The sequence below is a fragment of the Lynx canadensis genome, chromosome B3, assembly GCF_007474595.2.
Source record: "Lynx canadensis isolate LIC74 chromosome B3, mLynCan4.pri.v2, whole genome shotgun sequence".
Taxonomy (NCBI): Eukaryota; Metazoa; Chordata; class Mammalia; order Carnivora; family Felidae; genus Lynx; species Lynx canadensis.
The window spans coordinates 33,698,651-33,723,799 of record NC_044308.2 but is presented as its reverse complement, the minus strand read 5'-3'; the positions used below and the strand labels follow the sequence as shown (position 1 = coordinate 33,723,799).

Here is a 25,149-nt window from a genome sequence, read left to right as displayed (position 1 = left end):
TAAATAAATGTTAAAAAAGTAAATAAAAAAATAAAAATAAAATAAAATATGGTAAATTAAGGGCATTTTTTAAAAGTTATATACAAACCCAAAGAAAAGAACACACCACCTCATATCAAAATAAATTTTAAAAAGTGAAATAAAAAAGTAACAAACAGCAAATTTAACATAATGCAGAATAACAACATAAAATTATAAGAGTTGAGACCAAAGCTATCAGTTGTATCAATAAATATAAATAGATTTAACTCATCGATATGGTAAAAAAAATTTTAATTTGGTTCACAAAGTAGGAACCAACTATAATACATACAAAACACATCTAAAGCAAAAGGGTTCAGAAAGGCTAAAAATAAAGGGATGAGTAAAAGTACTCTAGGCAAATGGAAATAATTAAGAAAACAGAGGCTATAATACTATTATTTAAGTAGAATTCAAGCAACAAGCACTGAATGTGACAAAGGACACTTTTTGATACCAAAAGCCACAATTCACAATGAATAATAGGAAACTTTAAAATAACAGTCTCTGTAAAAGATAGCTGTATAAACAATAGTAAGTATATAGAAGGTAAACAACCTAATCAGTAAGGAAGAAATTATGGTTATATTTTGAAATTTTACATTCTGAATACATAATATATACCTTCTTAAAAAATGCACAAGGTGCATTCACAAAAACTAACCACATATTAAGTAACAAATAACAATAAATTTGATCAACAAGTAACAATAAATTTGATCAACTAGAAGCATTACAAATACTCTTTAATCACAATACAATAAAACTAGAAATTAAAAAAAAAGCTAAAAAAGAAAAAGGTTCTTCCTCTGAAAACTAAAAGATTTTTATTGAGCAAGTTTTGGGTAAAAAATAACATAAACTGAAATTACAGATTTCCAAAAAGTAATTGAAGACTTAAACACATTAGAATAAACAAGATATATCTAAAGTAGTGATCAGAAGAAAATTCACAGCCTTAAAAACCTGTATCGATAAAAATAACTTCAATAAATGAATTAAATTCTCCACGAAAAATGTAGAAAAATAAGACAGTAAACCAAAAGAAAATATAAGGAAATAAATAATAAAGGTAAAAGCAGAAATCAGTGGAGAACGGGGAAGCGGTGGGGAACTAGGTATCATAAATAAAAATCCTGTTGTTTTGGGAAAAAGTAACAAAGACAAATGATTGGCTAACTTAAAGAAAAAATGAAAAAACACAACTCTATAAAATATGAAATGACAAAAGGGAAATAACCATTGAAACAAAATTTTTAAAAATCATGAGATTATTTCCAGACCTCTATGCAAATAAATCTGAATCATTAGATGAAATGAATAATTTCATAAGAGAAATTATTTACCAAAATTGACCCCTTTAGATAGAAAGTTTATAAGACTAATTTCTCTAGAAGAAATATAGGAAGTAACGAATTACACCATAAAAATGTACCAATCCAAGATGGTTTCATAGGGAAATTCTACCAAATCTTTAAAGAGCAGAGAGTTGCGATGCTATGAACCATCCCTAACTTCTGGGAGGGGAAATACATGTATAAATACTAAGTATATTCAACAGTATGGCTGCTGTGCTGGGACTGCCAATCCAAACCTTTCATGTCATGAACTGTTCAATATCAACCAGATTTCTAATTTGCAAGACCCATCTCAAAATCACCAGCCTAGGTTCTAAAATTCTATAAACATCCTCTCCTGGCTTCGCCTTTCTGAGGCCTAGCCAAGGTAGATTTTCCTTTACTGTAAAATAAGCTAAAAACCTTAGCATTGCTCTATCTACAGGTTTTTCTGGCAATTTTTTGTGGAGAGAGTGGTGGTGAGAAGGAAAATTCAACAAAGACAAGGACTAGTGAATATCTCAGAGAATAACAAACAGAAACAGGAAGTGACAGCAGGTTTGGGGTAAAATGAGAAATTTATCATACTGGAGATAAAGAAGACAAATTTTTGAGAGCTATTTAGGAATCATGTCCACAGAGATGATTATTTTCCATCTAGGGAATGACAGAGGAAACTATAACGTTACCTATACCAATCCTACTAATAAGGAATAGAAATGATGTGACTAACTCACTTACCACCTAGAATATTGAGAAACTAAAAACTATATAAAAATTGGTTTTAAAAATACTACGTGACAGGGGCACCAGGGTGGCTCAGTCAGTTAAGTGTCCGACTTCAGCTCAGGGCATGATCTCACGGTTCACAAGTTTGAGCTCCACATCAGGCTCTGTGCTGACAGCTCAGAGCCTGGCGCCTGCTTCTGATTCTGTGTCTCCCTCGCTCTCTACCCCTACCCCACTTGTGCGCTCTCTCTCTCTCAAAAATGAATAAAAACATTAAATAAACTTTTTTTAAAATATTATGTGACAGAACATATTCTTCTTGGGTAAAAGCCAACAAAACGGATAGAAGAACTGAGTGAGAGCAGCATACAGAGAGTAAATAGTTATTCAAATGGCAGAATTAAAGGCAGAAAGTTTAAAAAAAAAAAAAAAGGAAACTGCTACTCTTTCCACTCCTCCTAGCAGGTAACAATTAATTAATGTTAATTTAATTAACCACTGATGAATTCAGGAGGTAGTGCTTATCAAATCCTCTTCAGGTAATTCATTTATAACTGTCTTTATCCCATTGGATCAGTTATTTTGCAAGTGGAAAGGTAAGACGGCTTCTTCCAAGATTGAATGACACTCTTTTTAGAGAATGTCGCAAGTGACAGGATCACTTTGTCCAGGGGAAAAAAAAAATCCAGTTTTTAAAAACCCACGTGTCTAGAAAATCAAGCCTATTTAAAATCCTGGAGATACCTGAATTTTTGAGAATTCCCATTTACAAACAATTAGTCTTCATCTTCATATCAGATAACATTAGAACACGGCATATTTTCAAGATAAACAAACAGAAACACATTTTAAACTGTCTCTACCCTTTCCACCCCCAACCCCAATACTATCTATCAGCATATTCTAGAAAGCAAAGCTGCTTCATGCAAGTGTCCACAGAAACAAACACCACCACCTGTTCCTAAAATAGCTAGTGATGAAACAGAAGGACAGTGAGAAAGCTGGAAAGGGGGCTATATACACTGTGCAGGGATACAGAGTGCTCTACAACTACTGGCATGCAGTGACCGTCAAAAGCAGGTGAACAGAATCATAGGCAGAGGCTACCAGCTAGAACCCTTAATGGGGCCAAATGCTCCAAGCAGAAAGCCCAACCTCCAGCTCATCTCAGTAAGAGTTTTCAGTGAGGAAGAATTCTACCACCAAAAGGACTAAGGTTTGTAACAAAGCAAACTCTCAGGAACAAAACAGCAATTACAATGCTAAGTTCTTCCACAAATGAAAAATCTATGTACACTTTAGAGAATAATTTAAGTATGCTCCCTATTTACACTAAAAAAAAAAAAGAATACTTTTTAGTAAAATTAGTTGCTCTGTAACATAATTTCATCTTTAACCACTAATCATATGGTAGAGTAAGTTTCATTATTTATAACTCAAAAACAGGGCACCTCCAAAATGGAGTTACTTTACCTTACACTGAAGAGAGGGCTTTGGCTCTAGTTATATATATTAATAGATACACAGATTGTTTCTAACTTTTATAGCCCTAAGGTTTAGCTCAGGGTTAAGACTCATTTGTCTAATTAGAGACCTAGTCATACAGTTTTCTATTTTTATTTTTTCTTCTTAGATTATCAATATTATCATTTAAAAATGGGGTCTATCTAACGGAAGATAAAGACAAGGAGGGTATTCTAGAAATTAGCAGAAGATTTAATTCTTTGGCACAAACAGCTTACAACAGTTCAAAAATGAAATATTTAATATGTCAAAAGACCAACCTAAAATTTTTCTCCCATAATGAATATATACTAAAGAATAGCATTAGAAACCCAACTTAATTAAGGATATGCATGGAAATAAACCATATATATCACTCCACTTGATAAGTGATAATGTTTTAGTACATATTAGACATAACAGACTCTTTATATAGTATATTTTCCAGGACAATTCCAAAATCAAATACTTTATATCCATAAATACATTCATACTTGTCAAACTATATATACCTAATTTTGGATGAAATATGATGATAAAGTTATACTCCTGGTCAAATATTTTGACTAAGTGTAGCTTTATTCAAACATAACTCCAATGTTATAATTTGTGATTAATTCAAATTCACATTACATACAGACTTCTGCCTGGCTAGGTTGGTCCAAGAAAACATTTTTGGCACTGTTCATTACATTTTTAAAAAATTAATGTTTAGGGATGCCTGGGTGGCACAGTCAGTTAAGTGTCCAACTCAATTTCGGCTCAGGTTGTGATCTCACGGTTCGTGGGTTCAAGCCCTGCATTGGGCTCTGTGCTGATGGTGAGAAGCCTGCTTGGGATTCTGTCTCTCCTTCTCTCTGACCTTCTCCTGCTTGTGTGTGCTCTCTCTCTCTGTCTCAAAATAAACAAACTTAAAAAAAATCATGTTTATTTTCTATTACTAAATAATGGTGGAGGGGAAGCAAGCTTAAAGGCCAAAAACAAAAAAAGGAGAGTACCATTTCAGTTAAAAGCAATTGGATTATTTAACAACATACCCTATTCACTAGACACAAGGATCAATCAGCAACCTACGGCCAGCAAGTCAAATACAGCCCACTGTTTTTGTAAACAGTTTTACTAGAACACAGTCCTATTTGTTTACTTATTATCTATGGCTATTTTCACTTTACAACAGCAGAGCTGACCAACAACATCTAAATATTTACTATCTGGTCCTTTACAGAAAACAATTTGGCGGCCCCTGATCTAGACCTTTTAAGATATAATAGAAAAACTCTACATTAGTGCTAAATTAAATAACCCTAATTTCCCCTAATTTATGATTTGATATATGCTGTTAAAGTGCCCTTTATCTGGTCCTATTAAATTAAGGTTTAGTTTTATTGCTGTGTTCACTGAGGTTTCCCGTGTACAAACCACTATACAAGGAAGAAGCCGCGAAGGTTAGCTTTAGATTAGCAAAAACTACTCACTATTCCCATCAGATTTGCTTGTTCCCTATATTTCTTATATTGCTGTAAAATTACCATTTCGGAGTCACTGTGAGAGGCCTGACCCAGGCTGGGTGCAGGCCCTAGCTCAGAGTGAGACGCTTGATCAAGGGAGAGAAGGGGCTCAATAATGTCATCGTAATCATCTTCCTCTGTATCCCCCTCCCCATCGGCAAAAGTACCTCTAGTCAAGAAATCGGAGCGCGTCCGCGCCATTCGAGCTTTCTTTTTATGGGCCGGTCTGGCAACCTGCTTGACCAAATGATAAAACAAATAACACAACAATGTTTTGTTTTGGTTTTTTTTGGAGACGATGCCAATGAAAGACATCTGAGAGCTCATGAATTTCTTGAAACATCCCTCCACCCCACTGTATCCTCTCTTCTAGAAGTGACAGAGATAACCAAAAGCAATCCATATACATTACTCTGGACAAAACACAAATGGAAGCTAAATCTACACTGTTCTCCATTGCCAAGGAAGACAGCTTTCACCGCCATAATACGTCACCAAAGCCACTTGCATAAATTGCCTTCTTTCTTTAAGCAACATCTTTTTTGTAAACATAATCTGGGATTTTAGTCACCATTCCCTCCCTAAAGTACACTTCCCTAAGTATAACAGACTTAACTCATTGCTTCTTTCCCATAAACACTTGGGAGTAAATGCATAAATGAGGTGCTCTACTTATAAGAATAATAATTTCCAAAATAGGTGCATCTATTTTGCATAAGAGAGATAAAGGTCAATACTTACCTCTCCTTGGCCCGGCCCAGTTAATTTCACAGGTTTCCAATTTGGCTCATCTTGTTTATGGAGTAGAGGATTTCCACTGTTTAAGGCTTCCTTGTTGACACTTAAGATAAAACAACAGGATTACATTTCAATTCCGAGCAGACATCCCATGGCAACAGTCTTAAAGTACAACATGAAATATAGCCTAACAAGCCAAGTCAAAGAATTCTAGAAAATCACATAAATATTTCCAGATCTTATCCAATTCCTAAAACAACGTTATCAATGTTTTTCTGCCTATCCTAATTAATAGCATTATCAAGAATTAACATATGTGACTGAATTAGAAGCCTGTCCCTGATAATCACTGGGTATATTCTACTATGATATATGTTTAAGAATAGTAGCAGCAGAATTAGCTCAAGAAAACAGATGGATTTGATAAGGGAAAATACTACGTCCCCAAATCTTTAAAATCAGTCTTAGAAGGGACCTTTTATTCTAATCATTATAAAATACCTGATAAGTAGCTACTAAGTGATGAAGATCCCATTACTTTGTTTTATACTGAGATGGTTTCTCCTGGTTAGCAAATTTCCTTTCTGAAATCCCTCTGTAGCTTTCATCTACTATCTTAGTTTTAAAACTGTTATACAGAACAGTGGGGTGCCTGGGTGGCTCAGTCAGTTAAGCATCCAACTTCGGCTCAGGTCATGACCTCATGGTTCATAAGCTCAAGCCCCGCATGAGGCTCTGTGCTGTCAGCTCAGAGCCTGGAGCCTACTTTGGATTCTGTGTCTCCCTCGCTCTCTCTCCCCCTCTCTCACTCACACTCTGTCTCTCAAAAATAAATAAACGTTAAAAAAATTTTTAACCATTATACAGAACAAAGTCAACACTAGAAGGATAAGAAATTGTTATTAAAAGAGGTATGCCATACAGATAGCACAGTGTTAGTTTATGAAAATTTAATTTTGCTTGAATAACCACATGATGTGACTACTTTATCATTAAATTCTGTTACCTACCTTAACTCAGAACCATGAATCTTAAACTTTATCAACATACCATTATCCTCTCCTTAGAACTATAAGCTCACTGAGAATCATACCTTACCTTCTAACATAGTGGTGGGTTTAAAGTACATACTAACTTATAATACAAGTTGGCAGACTAACTGCTCTCATGCAAAATCTTCCATTTAATTTTTATAAGTGAAGACCAAGGGGCCATAAAAGTTATACTGTCCTTTACCCTATGCATAAATCCCTAAACAAACCAAAATAGATGGCAACCTTTCCTAGCTAAAGGTGTCTCAGGTATCTCCCTTTGTGACCAACGCACGATCAAACCTAGCAATCCTAGGCTATCCTAAAAGATTCCCTTTCATCAAAATCTGTCTTGCCACAGTTAAGCCTATTGGCCTTTGATTTATTCTCAAAACAAGGAACAATGTTTGATAGCATCTGAACACCCTAGCCAACTTTTAAACTCACAGCATTTTCTTTATATTTCTCCATGATTTCTTTTTTGTTCTCTTTCATTAACCAGATGAAGGCCACAATGCACTTTATCTATAGAAAGTGCATTTCTTTTCTATAGAAAGAACACTAATCTAAAATTACTTCCTAATCATGAAATCCAATGGTGATTTCTAATCATGAAACTCAAGTTCCATTCCCAGCTATTTCTCTCAGTATGTGATTTTGAACAAGTCATTTCATCTCTATAGGCCTAGTGAGCTCATCTATAATAGTGTGGCAACTGGACAAAATAGGTTAGAATTACCAGCATTTGCAATTCTATAAAATGCTAAGGTTTATAGTATTACTTATACAATAAAAGAAGACTTAAAGTATGAATTTTATTTAAGCTTTCACAGAAACAACCTAACACATAATCATTTTGAAGATAAATAGATCTTAATGAGGCAAAACAAACTAGATCAAGTACCCTTAAGATTGTTTATCTTGGAAAATGACAAAAGTAATTTACAAGGATTCACAAGAATGATTAATGTTTTTGAAATCCATAAGTAAGCCTTTCACAGAACTGATTCATGGATCCAACAACTACACAAACATACAACACACACACCTCCCATCACTAAACTTAATCAGAATGACAGGAAATAATGTTTTTAACACTCTGATGGGCTTATATATGCTTATACAAAGTCTTTGAACTTTTGGGCAATCTCTAGGTTAATGGGCAGGTATAGGACCTCAAGCTGTCATTTAGTCCAACTGCGTTTCATAATACCATACAGAAACCCCTAATGGAAAAAAAAATACCAATGATTTTTTGCTCGTATTTACGAAGAGTTTCTATAAAATCTGTATGTAATTTTAAAGACAAAAAATATTTAAAAGCTCAAGCTATGATAAGAGAGAAAAGGTTATTTTCATAGTTAATGTGAAATTTAATTTTTTTTAGCTCTAAGATATATACCCTCCTTTCATTTAAACACTGACATTCTTGTGGCACCGTGGTGGCTCAGTTGGTTGAGCATCTGACTCTTGATTTTGGCTCAGGTCACAATCTCATGGTTGTGATATCGAGCCCCATGTTGGGCTCCACATTTACACAGAGTGTGGAACTTGCTTGAGATTCTCTCTCTCCCTCTCTGCCCCCCCCCCCACTTTGTGCGCTTGCTCTCTCTCTCTCTCTCTCTCTCTCTCAAAAAATATTTAAAAACAAAACACTGACATTGTCCCAGGAGAACTGAAAGAATCCACTATACAACAAAGACTTAATAAAATTTCTTAAATTTTATCATCTTTGTTTTTATGTTCCACTTAAAAAGTGCTTTTCTCATGATGACCACAAGTTAAGAAAACTTAGAAGTATAAAGAACTTTCACTCATATGAGGCATCCACTTAAGTAGTCAAACTCTTAGAAACAAAGTAGAATGGTGGTCACAAGGAGGGACGCCTGGGTGACTTAGCCAGTTGAGTGTCCAACTCTTGGTTTCAGCCCAAGTCATGATCCAAGAGTTGTGGGATTGAGCCACATTGGGCTCAGTGCTGAACAAGGAGACTGCTTGAGATTATCTCTCTCTCTCTCTCTCTCTCTCTCTCCTCCTGCCCCTCTCCCCTGCTTTCAAGTACACATGCACACTCTCTCAAAATAAAATAAAAAAGAAAAGAAAAGAAAAAGAAAAAGAAAAAGAAAAAAAAAGAAAAGAAAAGAAAAGAAAAGAAAAGAAAAGAAAAAAGAAAAATGGTGGTTACCAGGGGCTTGGAGTAAGGGGAAAGGGCTGGTTGCTGTTTGATAGGTAATAGAGTTTCTTTTGCAAGATGAAAAAGTTCTAGAGATCCACTGTACAACAATGTGCATATAGTTAACACTACTGTCGTATGTAATTAAGAATGGTTAAGATGGTAAATTTTATTCTTTTTGTGTTTTTTACTACACACCAAAAATGTATAAAGTACTCAGTGAAGACCCAATAGGCCAAGAGCTGGGACAAAGTACATTAACTTTAAAGTGTGACAAAAAAAAACCTGGACTTGCCTCACATGAAAAATCTAAGACAACCAGCATTTGCCGAATGCCTAGCCTACTATGTTTATAGGCACTGTATTGACCTTCACAAATGCTTTCTCACTTAATGAGGAGAAACCAAAAAACCCCATCTATGCTTAGTCAAAGATTCCTATGGTATAATTATATCCAATTTCAGGAACCCTGCTAGAGTCAACATTAAGGGAATTTTTTTACACAGAGAAAATGGCTCATTTCGGCAGCACCCATACAAATAGTTGAGGTAGATTAAAGCAACTTAGCAAAATTCTCCAAAAAGTTTCCCATTTACACAGAAAATAAATATCATTTCACTTACAGGGAAATACTCATATTGTCCTTTGGTGTGAAGAAAATGACCCTAGTAGTTCCATCTCTGGAAGGGCCATCAGATTTGTGGATGTAAGACTGAGCTGGCCTATGATGCTCTCTTTTGGAAACACGATTATTAGAAAGTTTACAGGCTACATTCATTTGGGTACACATTCTGTCTGTCTTGGATAATTCCTTGGTAGTAGCAGATTGGTATGGGCCTCCTTTCCTTTCAAAGAATAAGGTGACAGGTCGGTCCTTCTGGGACAGGTGAGCAGAAGCGCTGTCTTTTGGAAGAACTGCATCTTTTACAGTTACTAATGGAGGCCCTAGTACATTGGGTTCTTCCTTATTTGGGGTATTCAGAATGAGGAGAGAGGACGGCCTCTCTACTCTTTGTTTTGATGGATGGAAAGATGGTGCCAGGAACAACTCCCCAGTTCGTGGCTTTTCAATGGTCTTGAAGGCTTTACGCTCCTTCTCTAAAATATCTGTTTGCTGACGAATCTGTTCCATCATCTCTTTTTCATTCTGCTGCTGCAAATGCTTTTGCCTTTCTTCCTTCTCAGTGTTTAGCTGTTCTAACTTCTTCAGCACAGCATTAGAAGAATCTGTATTCAAAGACATGACAACTTGATTTTCTCCGGAGGAGTGGTACTTTCTGGCTTCCCTGTTGATATCCAAAGTAAGAGCTGAAAGTGTTTCTTCACTTTCTAATAGCTTGTTTCTCTGGATACCTGTGTCTAGTTGGGAACTTGTTTTCAGTGGATCTTGTTGAGGAATATAAAAAAATGTAGGCAGACTATTTGAAATAAAGGGGTCTCTCAGCTGTGGCTTACAGGTAATAGATTCAGAACTGCAAACCAATTTTTCCTTCACAGTCCCATTCTTCAAATGCACTGAGTCAGAGGGTGTTCCCTTTTCAATCATGGTATAGTTAGTCTCACTTGAGGAACTGAGGGCATTGTCCTGTGAATCAAATTTTGGACTGCTAGATATTTTAGGTGACAGACTCTGCAAGTCTCCTTCATCTAATATTATGGACTCAAGTTTACTCTTCTGGCTTTCCTCACAGCTCAGATGTTCCAAACTTCCTTGAGAGCTTTCACTGTCAGGTGTACCCTGTAGAGACTGAAGACCTTCAGGCATCAGTTCTGTAGACCATCTACGTTCCTCTGAAGGAGACATGCCACCAAGAGAACGAACTTTTAGCAATTCTAAACTGAATATAGCTTGCTCTAGTTCTCTCATTCTCCGACTTTCTCTTTTGGCCCGACCTACTTTTTTCTGGTGGAGATCCTCTAAGGACTTAGGTCTCTCTCTTACAATCACTTCTTCCTGCAAGTCCACACCACTTTGGCTTCTGGCTCTCTCCTGTTGCTTGTTTGGGGACTCTTTCAAGCAGTCCATTGAACTCTCCTGGCTAATTCGATTACTCTCTATCACAGATTTACATTCCTCTATAGCTTTCACTCTGTTGTCAAAGGAACAATCCTCCCATTCTGAAGGGTCTGAGCCCTGAATTTCCAGAGCTCCATATGGCTCAGGATCTGCCAATCCAAATTCTAGTTTTGTTTCTTTCAGTCTTTGTTCTTTTAAAACTTTAAATCTATATAACAACAGGAAAAAAAATGGGTTAGAAAGATTTTTTAGTTACTACTGGAGAGAATACACTTTACTGAGAATTTAAGAAATAATTTGAAAGTTTCAAAATTTTCTTCTTAAACTAACTTGGATGCACATTTCATAATTCTATTTCTATGAGTGAGATACTTTATTAAGTACATTAATCCTAATAGGTCATCCTAGTCAAAACATAAATTAACTCAGAAGTAAAGCTCTCATTTTAAAAATAACTTTATTTTAAGGTAAACGTTAATAATGAAATTAAAGTTTCTGAAGATAAAAACAACTGAATATTGCCAAATTTTAAAGACTCAACCTAATGTAAAATCAATTCTTAGTAGTTGTAACTGTAGACCATGCAGGTTTTCAATCCAATTTAATTCAATAAGTATCTGTTTAGCTTCTTTTAGAGACCATACAATGTGGGTTAAAACTGCTAGGAACATCACAGCCTAGTGGAGAAGACGAAATTGTACATAACCAATTCTAATACAAGTTAGGCAAGTGTTAAGAGCAAAGATATAAACAAAATAGCTGAAGAGAAAAGAAGTATCAAAACAATACAGATTACCTTTGTCTTGCTCTGAATCCTCTACATATTGATTGCAAAAGGATAATTTTGCTCCTTTGTTCTTGATACCTCTTACTTTCCCTGTAGCCTTTCCATCTTGCCTGAATACAGACAGCAGCCATGTGCCTCTGCCTATAGCATTCCTTCCATCTCTGCTGGATGATGATGGCTGCAGTCCGGAGCTCCAAATACCGCTGCCTCTCCACATGAGCACGCCAGGAAGACTGGAGAAGCGTGGCTGCACTAGCCAAAACTAAAGCATCCTTCTGCACAGCTACATTTCTGGCTTGCTTCTGATTTAGATAATTCCTCCAGAATCGCTGTGAGGAAGACAAAACAATAGAAATGGCTGTCATATCTTATACCACATTTTCACAGAAAAAAGAAAAAAAATAAATGTATTGTGTTGTAATTAGAGATTAAATGGCTAAATAGCTAAATTGCGCCTGATTAAAGTGAAAAAAAAAAAGCTTTCTTTTCCAGATATGCTTGGCTAAAACAATTCTTAGAGAATATAACCTCAATGAAGTTAATTATAGAACTTAAAATAATTTAAAAGTTTTTGATGCTTTAACAAATTACATTATCTTCTCGGGCTATAGTTTTGCCAATATTAATGGGTTTAAGGTCAACATGCACATGTTTCAAAGATATTCTAAAAATTTTCTTGTATTAAAAGAAAAGGGCCTATGGAGGAGAACAGAACGGTCATCATATAAATCAGTGAAGGAAAAAATAAAACAGATAAAATATGAAATAAGATACCTATCATCCAAGAGGAGTACAGAGCAAGAGCAATGTATATATAACTCTCAAATATCACTCAGGAAACAATCAAATAAAAATAACTAAGGCAACAAAAATTAAGGCACATAATTCCTTTGACCCTAACCATAGTGTACAAGACATTACAGCTATAAATTCAATTTAATTTAACTTCAACTCCATCGATGTTTATCAATGGTCTATTAGTATATGCCAGGTAATCTTTTAGATGCTATGAACATTTCAAAAATGAATAGGACACATTGTCATCAATGAAGAAGTTTATATTCTTATTCAAATGTTTCACAGTAAAATTCTAGTTACTAAAATAAAAGCCAAATAAACTAGCAAATCTCATGCAAGAAATCCTTTACTTCCCACCTGGATAATGATGCATGCCTGTCTCAGGTGGAGGAAATGCTGCCTACACAGCAGGACCCTGAACCATCGCTGCAACAATATGATTCTGCGCAGCACCTCTTGGTGAAGCAGATCTTGTAGGTGCTGTCGTTCCTGCTCCTTTAGGAACACCTACCAAAAAGAAGAAAGATGAGGAATACAGCTTATGAAGAAATGAGAAATTTATTTCATGAATCATCTTTTTGTGGTAAGCTTCTTTTTTTTTTTTTTTAATTTTTTTTTTTTTTTTTTTTTTGCGTTTATTTACTTTTGACACAGAGAGAGACAGAGCATGAATGGGGGAGGGTCAGAGAGAGAGTGGGAGACACAGAATCTGAAACAGGCTCCAGGCTCTGAGCTGTCAGCACAGAGCCCGACGCGGGGCTCGAGCTCACGAACCGTGAGATCATGACCTGAGCCGAAGTCGGACGCTTAACCGACTGAGTCACCCAGGCGCCCCTCTGTGGTAAGCTTCTTTAGAGAAGAATACAGTGGAAGAAATGAAAAGCAGTACTGATAAATATTTCTATCAATATATCCAAAGAAGTCATTCTCAAATTAAAAAAAAAAAAATAGCCATTAGAATATAGAAAGAGACATTAGAACATAGAAGGGGAAATGAAACAGTGAACATGAATACACAATTCCCAGTTTTAGAGATTCACTGCCATCATGAACCACTTGTACCACTGGTAAAAGGTCATATTGTTCAAGGATGTTAGGGTGGGGGTATGATCATAATATGAATAAACCAATAATAACAGTCTTTTTGAAACCCAGTATGCATCAAAGGCTTCTTGCTACCCAAAGCTATTAATCAATTTATTTACTATTTCATGCCATTAATAAATCTTTAGGGGTTTAGGAGGAAACAAATATAACTTAAACATAGTCCCTCTGAAAACAGAATTTGCACTTCACCCTTAAAAGCAGGTAGATATTAAAACCTATATATATCTTTAAGGTGTACAATGTGACATTTTGATGTATGTATACATTATGAAGTAATTACCACCAACTAATTGATATCCATCACCTCCCCCTTCTGTCAAAAATTTAACACTATTTTAAAAAAGAAGAGATATTAGATACACAAATAGGAAAACAGTAAACTGTAAGGCAAAAGACAGAGGGCTCTACCTAAGCAAAACAAGGAGCAGGAAATAATAACAAATGTGCACGTACATGGCAGCATGTACAGGAGACAACCGAATAATCTTCATAAAGAAAATATTAAATGATATGAAGTCACAATATGGAGGTTCTTGAAGAAGAGAAAGATGTTTGAATTTAATGGGAGGTTATCAGGTGATTATTATTCAGCAGAAAGTCAACATAAAAGAAAAGTATATTAAGATGATGGTTTTGATACTATGGGTAGAGTGACTTAAATGGAATGACAAATAGACTGAAATCGGATGAGGAATTACTGTAAGAGAACTATAACTGAGAGCAAAGGAACAGACTAAAATGCCAGCAGTAGGAATGAAGAAAAGGGGCATGACGTGAGAATCATTTGTGAGAAGACACAGAACTTTGTAAAAGGATTAAGGTGAAGGGTCAGGCCAAATAGCATTACAGTTTTTAGCCTAAGAACCTAGAAGAAGGATGAGAGAGAAAAGAATAGATGAAAATTAGGACAGTAGGGTAATTTGGATAAGCTCACTTTGGGCAAGTTGAGTTGAAGATTACAGTAGAATACCTAGGGAGTCATTGTTTTTAGGCAGATAAAAACCTTAAGCAGACCTAGAGCACTGGCCAGAAGCTCTTTGGTTAATACTGACTATATTAAGTAAAAATCTTGGCCTAATCAATTTCCTTATGATAAATGGTACAGTATCTTTTTCAGAAATGTTCTCTGGGGTAAAGATCACCATTATTATCTAAGTATAAAAATTCACTCAAATTTGACAAGGAGTGTATATATTATATTTACCATGGATTTCCCAACTTGATAGTTATCTGAATTAAGATTTATTTTCCTGAAGAAATCCTGAATGTTAAATTTGGATGGAATAATATTTCGGGGAAGAAGTACATGGAAGTGGCTCACAAAATCCTGAAAAATGAAAAGAAAAATGTTGTAAAATCACAAGAAAATTATAAACATGTCTAAACTATGTGTAAAATGTAAACATGGGTCTAAATTAGCTAGCTGTCCTTTTATTGATCCTTTTCTCATCTTCTAAACAGACTGAAACCAAGAAACTATTTAATTAAAAAAACTACAAAACAGTTAATTTGTAAAATGGGGGTGGGGTGGAGAGAAGATAGTGAGTTCTACATATTTTGTTATCAAAAGGGAATGGAAGAAGAAAAAAGCAGAAACTATCCCTTTTGAGAAAGTTGTGTTAAAGACCAAAGAAAAAGTTATTTAATAAGAATTGAAATTTTTAGCAAAAAAACATGCAAAGGTGTCAGCTATTACAGGGTATAACTGAGAACAAAGCGTTCCCGCCCAGAAACAGCAAAGAATCTGTTCAGCTGCTGAAAAGCTTCAACATAATTTCTATACCCATAGCAGCAGTAGCTGATGAAAATAACTGTGAACCTTGCTGGCAGCTTACTATAAAAGAAAATCTTGCTGAGAAAACTTTACATAAACCTAAATAGAATCTTCTCTTGAACCAGGTAGCTCTGATTGAACTATTTCCATTACTGGAGTAATCAGCAGGAGGAACTACTATGTTACAAGTAAACTTAGTATTAGTAAACATTCAGATAAAATGAGAATAGCCAGGAACTGGATTCGATTACAACACATAAATAAGATTGCTGCCATTCAATGGAAGTGAGTACTTTCTATCCCTCTTCAATTCTGTATACAAAAGATGGAATGGAAAGGAAGAAATAAGAGAAATAAACAAGTGAGCCCCAAATGAAAAACAAGACACAGGAATCACTTAATTATGTGTATATAAATTTAAATATCACTATAAAAGCATAACCTGGAAAGAATATTTGCAGCTGTATCCAGATTGGCGAATTCGAACTGTCTCTAGCATCCCAGTGTACCGAAGCTGTCGAAGTACCAAAGCATCGTTGAACCTTAATGGCAGCTAAATCAAAGCAAATGGAAAAAAAACAGATTAACCCGGAAGAAGAGATCTCCAAATTAATGTTTTCCTCATAAGTATAGTCAACTTTTGAGTATCTAAAAATTGGAGATTGTCAGGTTAAGACACAACAGAGGTGACAGGAAAATCTACCTCCTCAGCTGGTAGCTTCAGAAAAGTCCTAAATGCCTGACCCTAGGGAAAAAGGAGAAACCAAGCTTCCAGCTTCTCTCTAGTTGTAGAGGGAGAGGACCTTCAAAGCTAAAAAGGAATGTAGTTACCCACAGGAGGAGCAGACATATAGTCTAGTCCCTATAAAAATCTGTAACAAGATTAATCTACATATATGTAGTCAAGAGTGTCTGTATTTTTGTTTTTAATTAAGATTTCTCTCTATAATTTCAATCAGAAACCACCCACTCCACTCTACCAGTTGCCTTGGTTAATGGAGAGCTGACAGATTCTTCATTTAATGACTAGTACAAGGTTAAGAGCAGTTTTTTCTCTAAACACTTTTTGCTAGTAATACCAGTAGGATACAATGAAAAACAAAAAATTCCTACAGTCCCTGAGAACTGACCTCCTCAATGCACAAGCATTGATAAGGAAGAAGCTAATGGGAGGCAGTCACTCATCACCAGTCACAACACCCTGTCACTTGTAGGTATCTCAGTAGGCATGTTTTCCGATATTCAAAAGATATATTTGGATATTCTGATATTTCTCCCTATTCTCTAAATACTATTTTTAATGATCTGCAAAGGCAATCCCAAACATTTTCCTGCAGGGAAATGTGGCATACCAGCTATCAAAGAAAAAAAAATCAAATATGCAACTTATGTTAATAATAGTCAATGTTTATTTAGTACTTATTCTGTGCCCTGAAATACTTCATTAATTGAACTCTCTGTATAACAAGGTCTTCATTAATAATAAGGACTCAAAGGTTCTATTTAACTGTAAATAAAAAGTGTCCTTTTTTGTTACTATAAAAGAACAGCTAACATTTACTGAACAATTAGTATGGGCCAGTAACATTTTAAGTACTTTGCAAGTAGTGACTCAGGTATACTAGTTCCAAAACACTATGAGTCTGGTCCTATAATTATAGTATATTCTTACAAAGATGAAAACTTTTAAAAGTCACAGAAATGGTTAAGTTCACAAAGCTTGTAAACAGCAGTTGAAGACTGCTTCCTAAAATTTAAGAAAGCTGGACACAATTCATATATTTATAGTACTATAGAACTACACATTTTTAGCTGTTCAGCCTAGGAACTATATTTTCCTATGATGAACATAAAGGAATATGACAAATGTTTGTATTTATTAGGTATATTCTGCAAAGCTGTAATTAGGAGACCTATTATCGAAAGCAGAAGGAATCAAGAATGTCCACAGTACGTTCCTTATTTTACAGAGGCAAAAAGCTCTAAACAAATTCTTTAAGAATGACAGGTTATATACAAACAAGAAAGATTAATCTCAGGGTAACAAAAGTTGCATAAAACTCTTTTTTATGATGGAATTTCAAAACATATTTGCTTCTCAGATTCTAGGAAACACTGAATCAAGTGCATGTAAACACGGAATAGGCAAGTAAATACAGAAAATAAAAGGATATCCACAGAAAATACAGAACCTGGTTTTCCTTAAAAAGATTATAGATAGCTCTTCCCTACCACTTGCTCTCCTTAAAAAAAAAAAAAAAAAAAAAAATGTAAAGCCTGATTTGAAGTAAGCTGAGCTAGAAGCTCTCATTTACAGGACATTTTTACCTTTTCAGCATTAGAGCGAATGCATTTCACAAAATATGGTTCTGCTTGACCAAGTGTCTCCATCAGTTTGCTTAATGAGGCCTGCAATACAAAGCAATGTAATTAGCATTTTCTCCCATTCCAAACTGGCAGGAAATAATTTATAGGTACAAAAAATAATGTTGGCAAACTATGCAGAAACGATTGGTATACACAGGAATAGCTTTCTTTCTGAAAAGCAAATTTATTTCCATACTGATTAAGGGTAATTTAGTAATTTAAGGATGGTAGTTTAATCTTAAAGCTGATAACTTGGCAATAGTAAATACTGCATATATATTACAGAATAACCTCCTAATTCTAGATTTCAAGAAGCAATTTATTCAAACTCATGCATTCCTAGAACAACTTGGAAAATCATCCAGTAGGGTATCCACTAGCTAATATTCTCCCATTTTCAGTGTTCATGTCAGTGATATCCCCTCTTTCATTCTTAATATGATAATTTGTAGTTTACCTCTTTTTTTTTCCTGACTAGTCTATCTAGAAGTTTATAATTTTTTTATGTTTTCAAAGAACCAGCTTTTTGGTTTCGTTGATTTTTTTCTATTATTTTTCTGTTTTCAATTTCTTTTTTTTTTTTTTAATTTTTTTTTTTCAACGTTTTTTATTTATTTTTGGGACAGAGAGAGACAGAGCATGAACGGGGGAGGGGCAGAGAGAGAGGGAGACACAGAATCGGAAACAGGCTCCAGGCTCCGAGCCATCAGCCCAGAGCCTGACGCGGGGCTCGAACTCACGGACCGCGAGATCGTGACCTGGCTGAAGTCGGACGCTTAACCGACTGCGCCACCCAGGCGCCCCTTCTGTTTTCAATTTCATTGACTTCTTTTATCTTTATCATTTCATTCCATCTGCTTGCTTTGGGTTTAATATATTTTTCTTTGGCTAGGTTCCTAAAGTAGTAGTTTACATTATTGACTTGAGACCTTTCTCATTTCATTAAAAGCATTTAATGTTATCAACGAACCCTGGAGCACTGCTTTAGCTGCACTGCACAAACTTTGATATTTTCATTTCATTTAAAATATTTTTAAAATCTTCCTCCTTCTTTGACTCATGTATTATTTAGATGTCTGCTTTTTATTTTCCAAATACCTGGGGGTTGTTATCTTTCCTTTATTGATTTCTAGTTTCATTCCATCTTATGCTCAGATAACATATTTTGTTTTTTAGTATTCCATCTATTGGCTTCTCTGTTATATTTCTTTGTAGTATTTTTCAGTGGCTACTCTAAGGATTACAATATGCAAACCTAACTTGTCATAGTCTACTTAGGGTTAATATTTTATGACTTCAAGTAAAACTTAAAAGCCTTACAACCATATAGACTCCTATTATTACCATCATATATAAGCAACATACAACTTTTTTACTTTTAAGTGTTCTTTTTTCTTGTATATGCTATTGTAGTACAAGATACATAAAATGCTTAAATCATAAGTATACAGTCTGATGAATTTTCACAAAGGGAACACATTCTTACAACCAAAGCCCAAATCATTAAACAAAATATTACCAGAAATTCAGAAGCCCTTCTATCCCATCCCATTGAATTTAGCAAGGTCACTGTACATAAATTACCTACCTCCACACCTGAACCAAGGGTAACCATTACCCTAATCTCTAAGATGGCAACTTAGTTTTGTCTGCTATATGAGTTCATATTAAAAAAAAGATATACTAGGTACTAGCTTGTATTTGTTGCATATATTATGTACATTTTCAGTGCTATATAGTAATGATTCATTATATGACTATACCACAATTAAATAATCCATTTAAGGTAGGTATTTGTTTGTTTCAGTTTGGGCTGTTATAAATAAAGTTGCTGTGGACATTCTTCAACATATCTTTTAGCTATTTCCAAATACCTGCATCAGTTTATATTTCAACAGAAGTGTATAAAAGTTCTTCTGGTTGCTCCACATCCCCACTAACACTTTGTATAATCAGTCTTTTTTATTTCAGCCATACTGGCAAGTGTGTAGTTAATTTGCATTTCTCTGATGAATAATAATGTTGGGCCAGTATTTAATAGGCTCACTGGCCTTCTGGATTACATCTTTTGATTTCAGACAGTTTTGACTGCACAAGGCTTTGTACCATTTGTATTAGGGTGTCAGTCTTTTTAAAAATTGATTTGTGGTTCTTCATTTATTCTACATATATAAGGTGCTTTTCAGATATATTGCTAGTATATTTTCACACCCTGTACCTTGCACTTTCATTCTCTTAAGAGTGATGTTTTGTTTTTAACTTTATTGAAATACAAATTAAGTACTATAAAAATGTACCCATTATAAGTGTACAGATCAATGATTTTCAGTAAGTTTACATAATTGTGCAAACATCACATTAGATGAGATATAGAAATCTTCCATTACCCTAGAAAGTTCCCTCCTGCCCATATGCAATTAATAACTCTTCCTGCTTACAGTCCCAGAAAACCACCGATCTGATTCCTGCTGCTATAAACAAACCATCTTTGAAAAAAATAGCCCATTTTAGACTTATTTTCCTTTGATTATAAAACCAATGTGAAGGTACTGTAAAAAACTTAAGACACAGATATATGTTCAAAGAATAAAAGTCAGCTTGACAATTATATATAACTGTTATTTAATTTATTGTGATATTTATTCACAAATGCCCAGTCACAACAAAAAGAAATGGATCTATGTACACAAAGTTAAAATAAAACCAGAAAAACCTACAATCTCATTTAGTTAAATATCGATAGCAGAAGCATGAAGTTTAAAAATACATATAGGAAAAAAAACATACACCTTATGTTAACAGTGACTATATCTGGGCCATAGGGTAAAAGGAAGATTTTGTTTATAATAGCAATTTCCTGCTGCCTGTGTCCTCACATTGAAAGCAATGAATTACTCTTTGGGATATCCACTATCCACAGATACAACAATGAAAAAGAAAGGCAGCTGACTTTTTCCACCACTGTAACTTTTCTCCAAAATGACCACCATAAAATGGCTTTTAAGTCATATGAATCATATTCCATTCAGGTACCTTGCAGATCATTTTGACCTTTCAATGCTGATCTGAATGAACAGATTCCTGATTTTAAAAACTTTTTTTATAAAAAGATAACAAAAGAAATAACCTGAAACTGGGCACTGATGCTGGGAGGCTTTTTCTTCTTGTGCAAATGAAGAAGAGACTTGGTAATGCGATCCTGTAGTGTCAGTCTTGTCAGGTGCTTTAAAGAATTTACCTCTAGCAAGTGCTGAAAACAAGCAAGAAAAATCAAATTCTTCACATAAATTAATTAAAGAACAGGGAAACCAAAATTCTAAGCCAGTTTTCATTATCACCTATGTATAATGACTGTGGTGAATATTAGAAATTGATATTCAATATCCATCTCACCCTCCTGCTTTCTCGCAGAAGCTTTCCAGGTAAAAAGAAAACTGCATTTCTCAAACTCTCTTGCATCTGGGTTCCAGATAGGATTTAAGTTTATCATTTAAATTCTAACGCATGAAATCGGGAAGGTATAACTGAGGCAGACTTTGGCTACTAGCTTCTGTTTCTTCTGACAACCATATATACCCAAGTACTTTTTAGCTTTCTAAATGGATCCTAATGTCCAGGCACCACCTTTGTGAGTTGAGAGGCAGAGCACAGGGAATTTGTGTTGTTACTGCAACTCTAGTAAATGCACCTTAACCCTGGAGCCAATAGTTGTGGCAGCTTCCTCCTGATTCCTGGATCACACCACAGGTAGTATGCAACTGGAAGCAGCAGCTGGAATGGCAGCTTCCTGCTTTCTTAGCTGATTACAGCTGGGGTCAGTTCTGCACTGCTATTTTAATACTCTGAAACTCTAAAACTTCTAATGATTTTGTAAGTGCCTATTTGAATTAAGTCTTTTTCTACTTAAAAATATCTACACTTATTATTGCTAACTGTAACTGAATCCTGACTCACAGAGACAACAAATTTAATCCCAGGGCTACAGAGGGTATGCCAGAAACACACACAGAAACAAAATAAAACATAAACCCTATTAACCATGATCCTGGCAAATTAATTATCAATCTTAATAATAAGATAGGAGTTACACATAAAGCAAATACAAATAATACAAAATGGGGTGTTAATAAAGTATTTGAGAGCTTTTGCAGCCAATTACAATTAAAAGTAATTTTTTCTAATATTTATTATTTATTTTTGAGAGAGAGAGGCAGAGTGCAAGCAAGGGAGGGGCAGAGAGAGTGGGAGACACAGAATCTGAAGCAGGCTCCAAATCAGCACAGAGCCCAACGCAGGGCCCAAAGCCATGAACCATGAGATCATGACCTGAGCTGAAGTCGGATGCTCAACTGACTGAGCCACCCAGGCGCCCCAACTTTTTAAACCATACCATATTTATGGAAGTGAGCTTGCCCATGGAAAGAATATATGTATACATATGTACAACTATATAATGTTATTCAAAAAGCTCTAAAAATTTTATTGTATGAGAAGCACAGAACTGAGTTAAAAACAACAAATTTAAAAGTCTTAAAAATATTAATTTTGACAATATAAACACCTAAAAATATAAACCTTCAAGTGGCAACAAGTACAATACATATTTTAACAGATACAACTAAATAAAATTTTTCTAGCAATGACACACTTATTATCTGTACATAAGAAATGTAAAAATTCCTTTACAAATTCATCCTGAAATTAAAATGAACAGAAGACATGAAACAGGCAATTCTCAAATAAAGTATAAATGACATATAACATGATGACAATCAATCAACCTGATTTATAATAAAAAAAAAGCACATTTCTTTTAAAGAGATTTTCTGCATATCAGATTGGCAAACATAATAAACACTGACAAAACCCAATATTCATGAGGTTGTGAAGAAAGACATATTTATGCACTGTTCTTAAGAATGCAAATCAGTATAGCCTTCCTGATAAACAATTTCACATCTAGATATTTATTTAAGGAGATTATCAAACAAGATCTCAAAGTTATTTTTGACAATGCTTCAGAAAACAGTGAAAAACAACAGAGATATGCAATTATAAGGAATTATTTTCATAAAGTATGCTTCAGTCACACAACTAAATTCTATACAGTTCATAAATATACTGTAACCTGTATTTACTGACACAGAAAAATATTTGCAACCCTGCCCACTCCTATCACTTTTATTCAACATAGTACTGGAAGTCCTTGCCCCAGCAATCAGACAAGAAAAAAAATAAGAAGCATCCATATTGGTAAAGCAGAAGTTAAACTGACACTATTTGCAGACGATATAATACTACATATAGAAAACCCTAAAGACTCCAAACAGAAAACGATTAGAAATAATAAATGAATTCAGTAGTTATAGAATACAAAATTAATATGCAGAAATCAGTTCTTTCTATACACTAATAAATAATGAGTAGCAGAGAGAGAAAATAAATAAACAATTCCATTTGCAATTGCACCAAATAGAATAAAATAACTAGGAATAAACTTAACCAAGAAGGTGAAAGACCTATACTCTGAAACCTAAAAAACACTGATGAAAGCAACTAAAGGTGGCACAAATGGAAAGATATTCCATGCTCATGGATTGGAAGAATTAATATTGTTAAAATGCCCATTCTATCCAAAGCAATCTACAGATTCAATGCAATCCCTATCAAAATACCAACTGCATTTTTCAAAGAACTAGAACAAATAACCTTAAAATTTGTATGGAGCCACAAAAGATCCTGAGTAGCCAAAGAAATCTTGAAAAATGAAGAACAAAAATGGAGATATCGCAATCCCAGATTTCAAGATATACTACCAAGCTGTACTACCAAAAGAATATGGCACAAAAATAGACACATAAGTCAATGGAACAGAATAGAAAGCCCAGAAATAAACCCACAACTACATGGTCAATCTGTGACAAAGGAAACAAGAATATACAATGGGGAAAAGACCATCTCTTCAATAAATGGTATTGGGGGGCGCCTGGGTGGCGCAGTCGGTTAAGCGTCCGACTTCAGCCAGGTCACGATCTCGCGGTCCGTGAGTTCGAGCCCCGCGTCAGGCTCTGGGCTGATGGCTCGGAGCCTGGAGCCTGTTTCCGATTCTGTGTCTCCCTCTCTCTCTGCCCCTCCCCCGTTCATGCTCTGTCTCTCTCTGTCCCAAAATAAATAAACGTTGAAAAAAAAAAAATAAATTTAAAAAAATAAAAAAATAAAAAAAAAAATAAAAATAAATGGTATTGGGAAAACTGGACAGCTACATGCAGAAGAATGAATCTGGACCACGTTCTCACACCATACTCAAAAATAAACTCAAATTGGATTAAAGACCTAAATGTAAGACCTGAATCCATAAAAATCCTTGAAGACAGCACAAGCAGTAATTTCTCTGATATCAGCCATAGTAACATTTTTCTAGATAGGTTTCTTCAAGAAAGGGAAACAAAAGCAAAAATAAGCTACTGGGAGATCAAAATAAAAAGCTTTTGCACAGCAAAGGAAGCCATAAACAGAATGAAAAGGCAACAAACTGAATGGGAGAAGATATCTGCAAATGATATATCCAATAAGGGGTTAGTAAAAAGAACTTCTACAACTCAATGCCAAAAAATAAGTGATCCAATTAAAACACGGGTAGAAAACCAAAGAAGACATTTTTCCAAAGAAGACATACAGACGGTCAACAGACACATTAACAGATGGCTCAACATCACTCATTATCAGGGAAATACAAATCAAAACCACAATGAGGTTTTGATTTACACCTATAAGAATGGCTAGCATTAGAAAGACAAGAAATAACAAGTGAATATTTAGCAAGGTGGTGGAGAAAAAGGAACCTTTACACACTGTTGGTGGGAATCTAAATTGGTACAGCCACTAAGAAAAATAGCATGGAGGTTCCTCAAAAAATTAAAAACAGATATACCATATGATCCAATAATTCCACCACTGGGTATTTTCACAAAGAAAATGAAAACACTAATTTCAAAAGATATTTGCATCCCTGTGTTTACTGCAACATTATTTACAACAGCCAAGATATGCAAGCAATCCAAGTGTCTATCAACAGATGAATGAATACAGATGTGGGGTGTGTGTATACAAACACACACATATACACACAATGGGACTACTACTTAGCCATAGAAAAGAATGAGATCTTGCCATTTGTGACAACACAGATAGACCTAGAGGGTATTATGTCAAGTGAAGTAAGATAGAGAAACACAAATACCACATGATTTCATGTATAG

At 34.9% G+C, this 25,149-nt stretch overlaps 1 protein-coding gene across 1 annotated transcript in view; it reads right to left on the bottom strand.

The window, feature by feature from the left end:
• The window catches only part of LOC115515708 (unconventional myosin-IXa-like), a 210,074-nt gene that overhangs the window by 95,261 nt on the left and 89,664 nt on the right, over positions 1–25,149 (bottom strand). The window contains exons 14-22 of the mRNA XM_030317786.1: positions 21,018–21,140; positions 17,852–17,932; positions 15,966–16,076; positions 14,954–15,076; positions 13,000–13,149; positions 11,854–12,173; positions 9,664–11,265; positions 5,840–5,939; positions 5,120–5,335 (exon numbers count right to left, since the gene is read on the bottom strand). Coding sequence (XP_030173646.1) covers positions 5,120–5,335; positions 5,840–5,939; positions 9,664–11,265; positions 11,854–12,173; positions 13,000–13,149; positions 14,954–15,076; positions 15,966–16,076; positions 17,852–17,932; positions 21,018–21,140 — 2,826 coding nt within the window. The remainder of the gene's footprint in view (positions 1–5,119; positions 5,336–5,839; positions 5,940–9,663; positions 11,266–11,853; positions 12,174–12,999; positions 13,150–14,953; positions 15,077–15,965; positions 16,077–17,851; positions 17,933–21,017; positions 21,141–25,149) is intronic.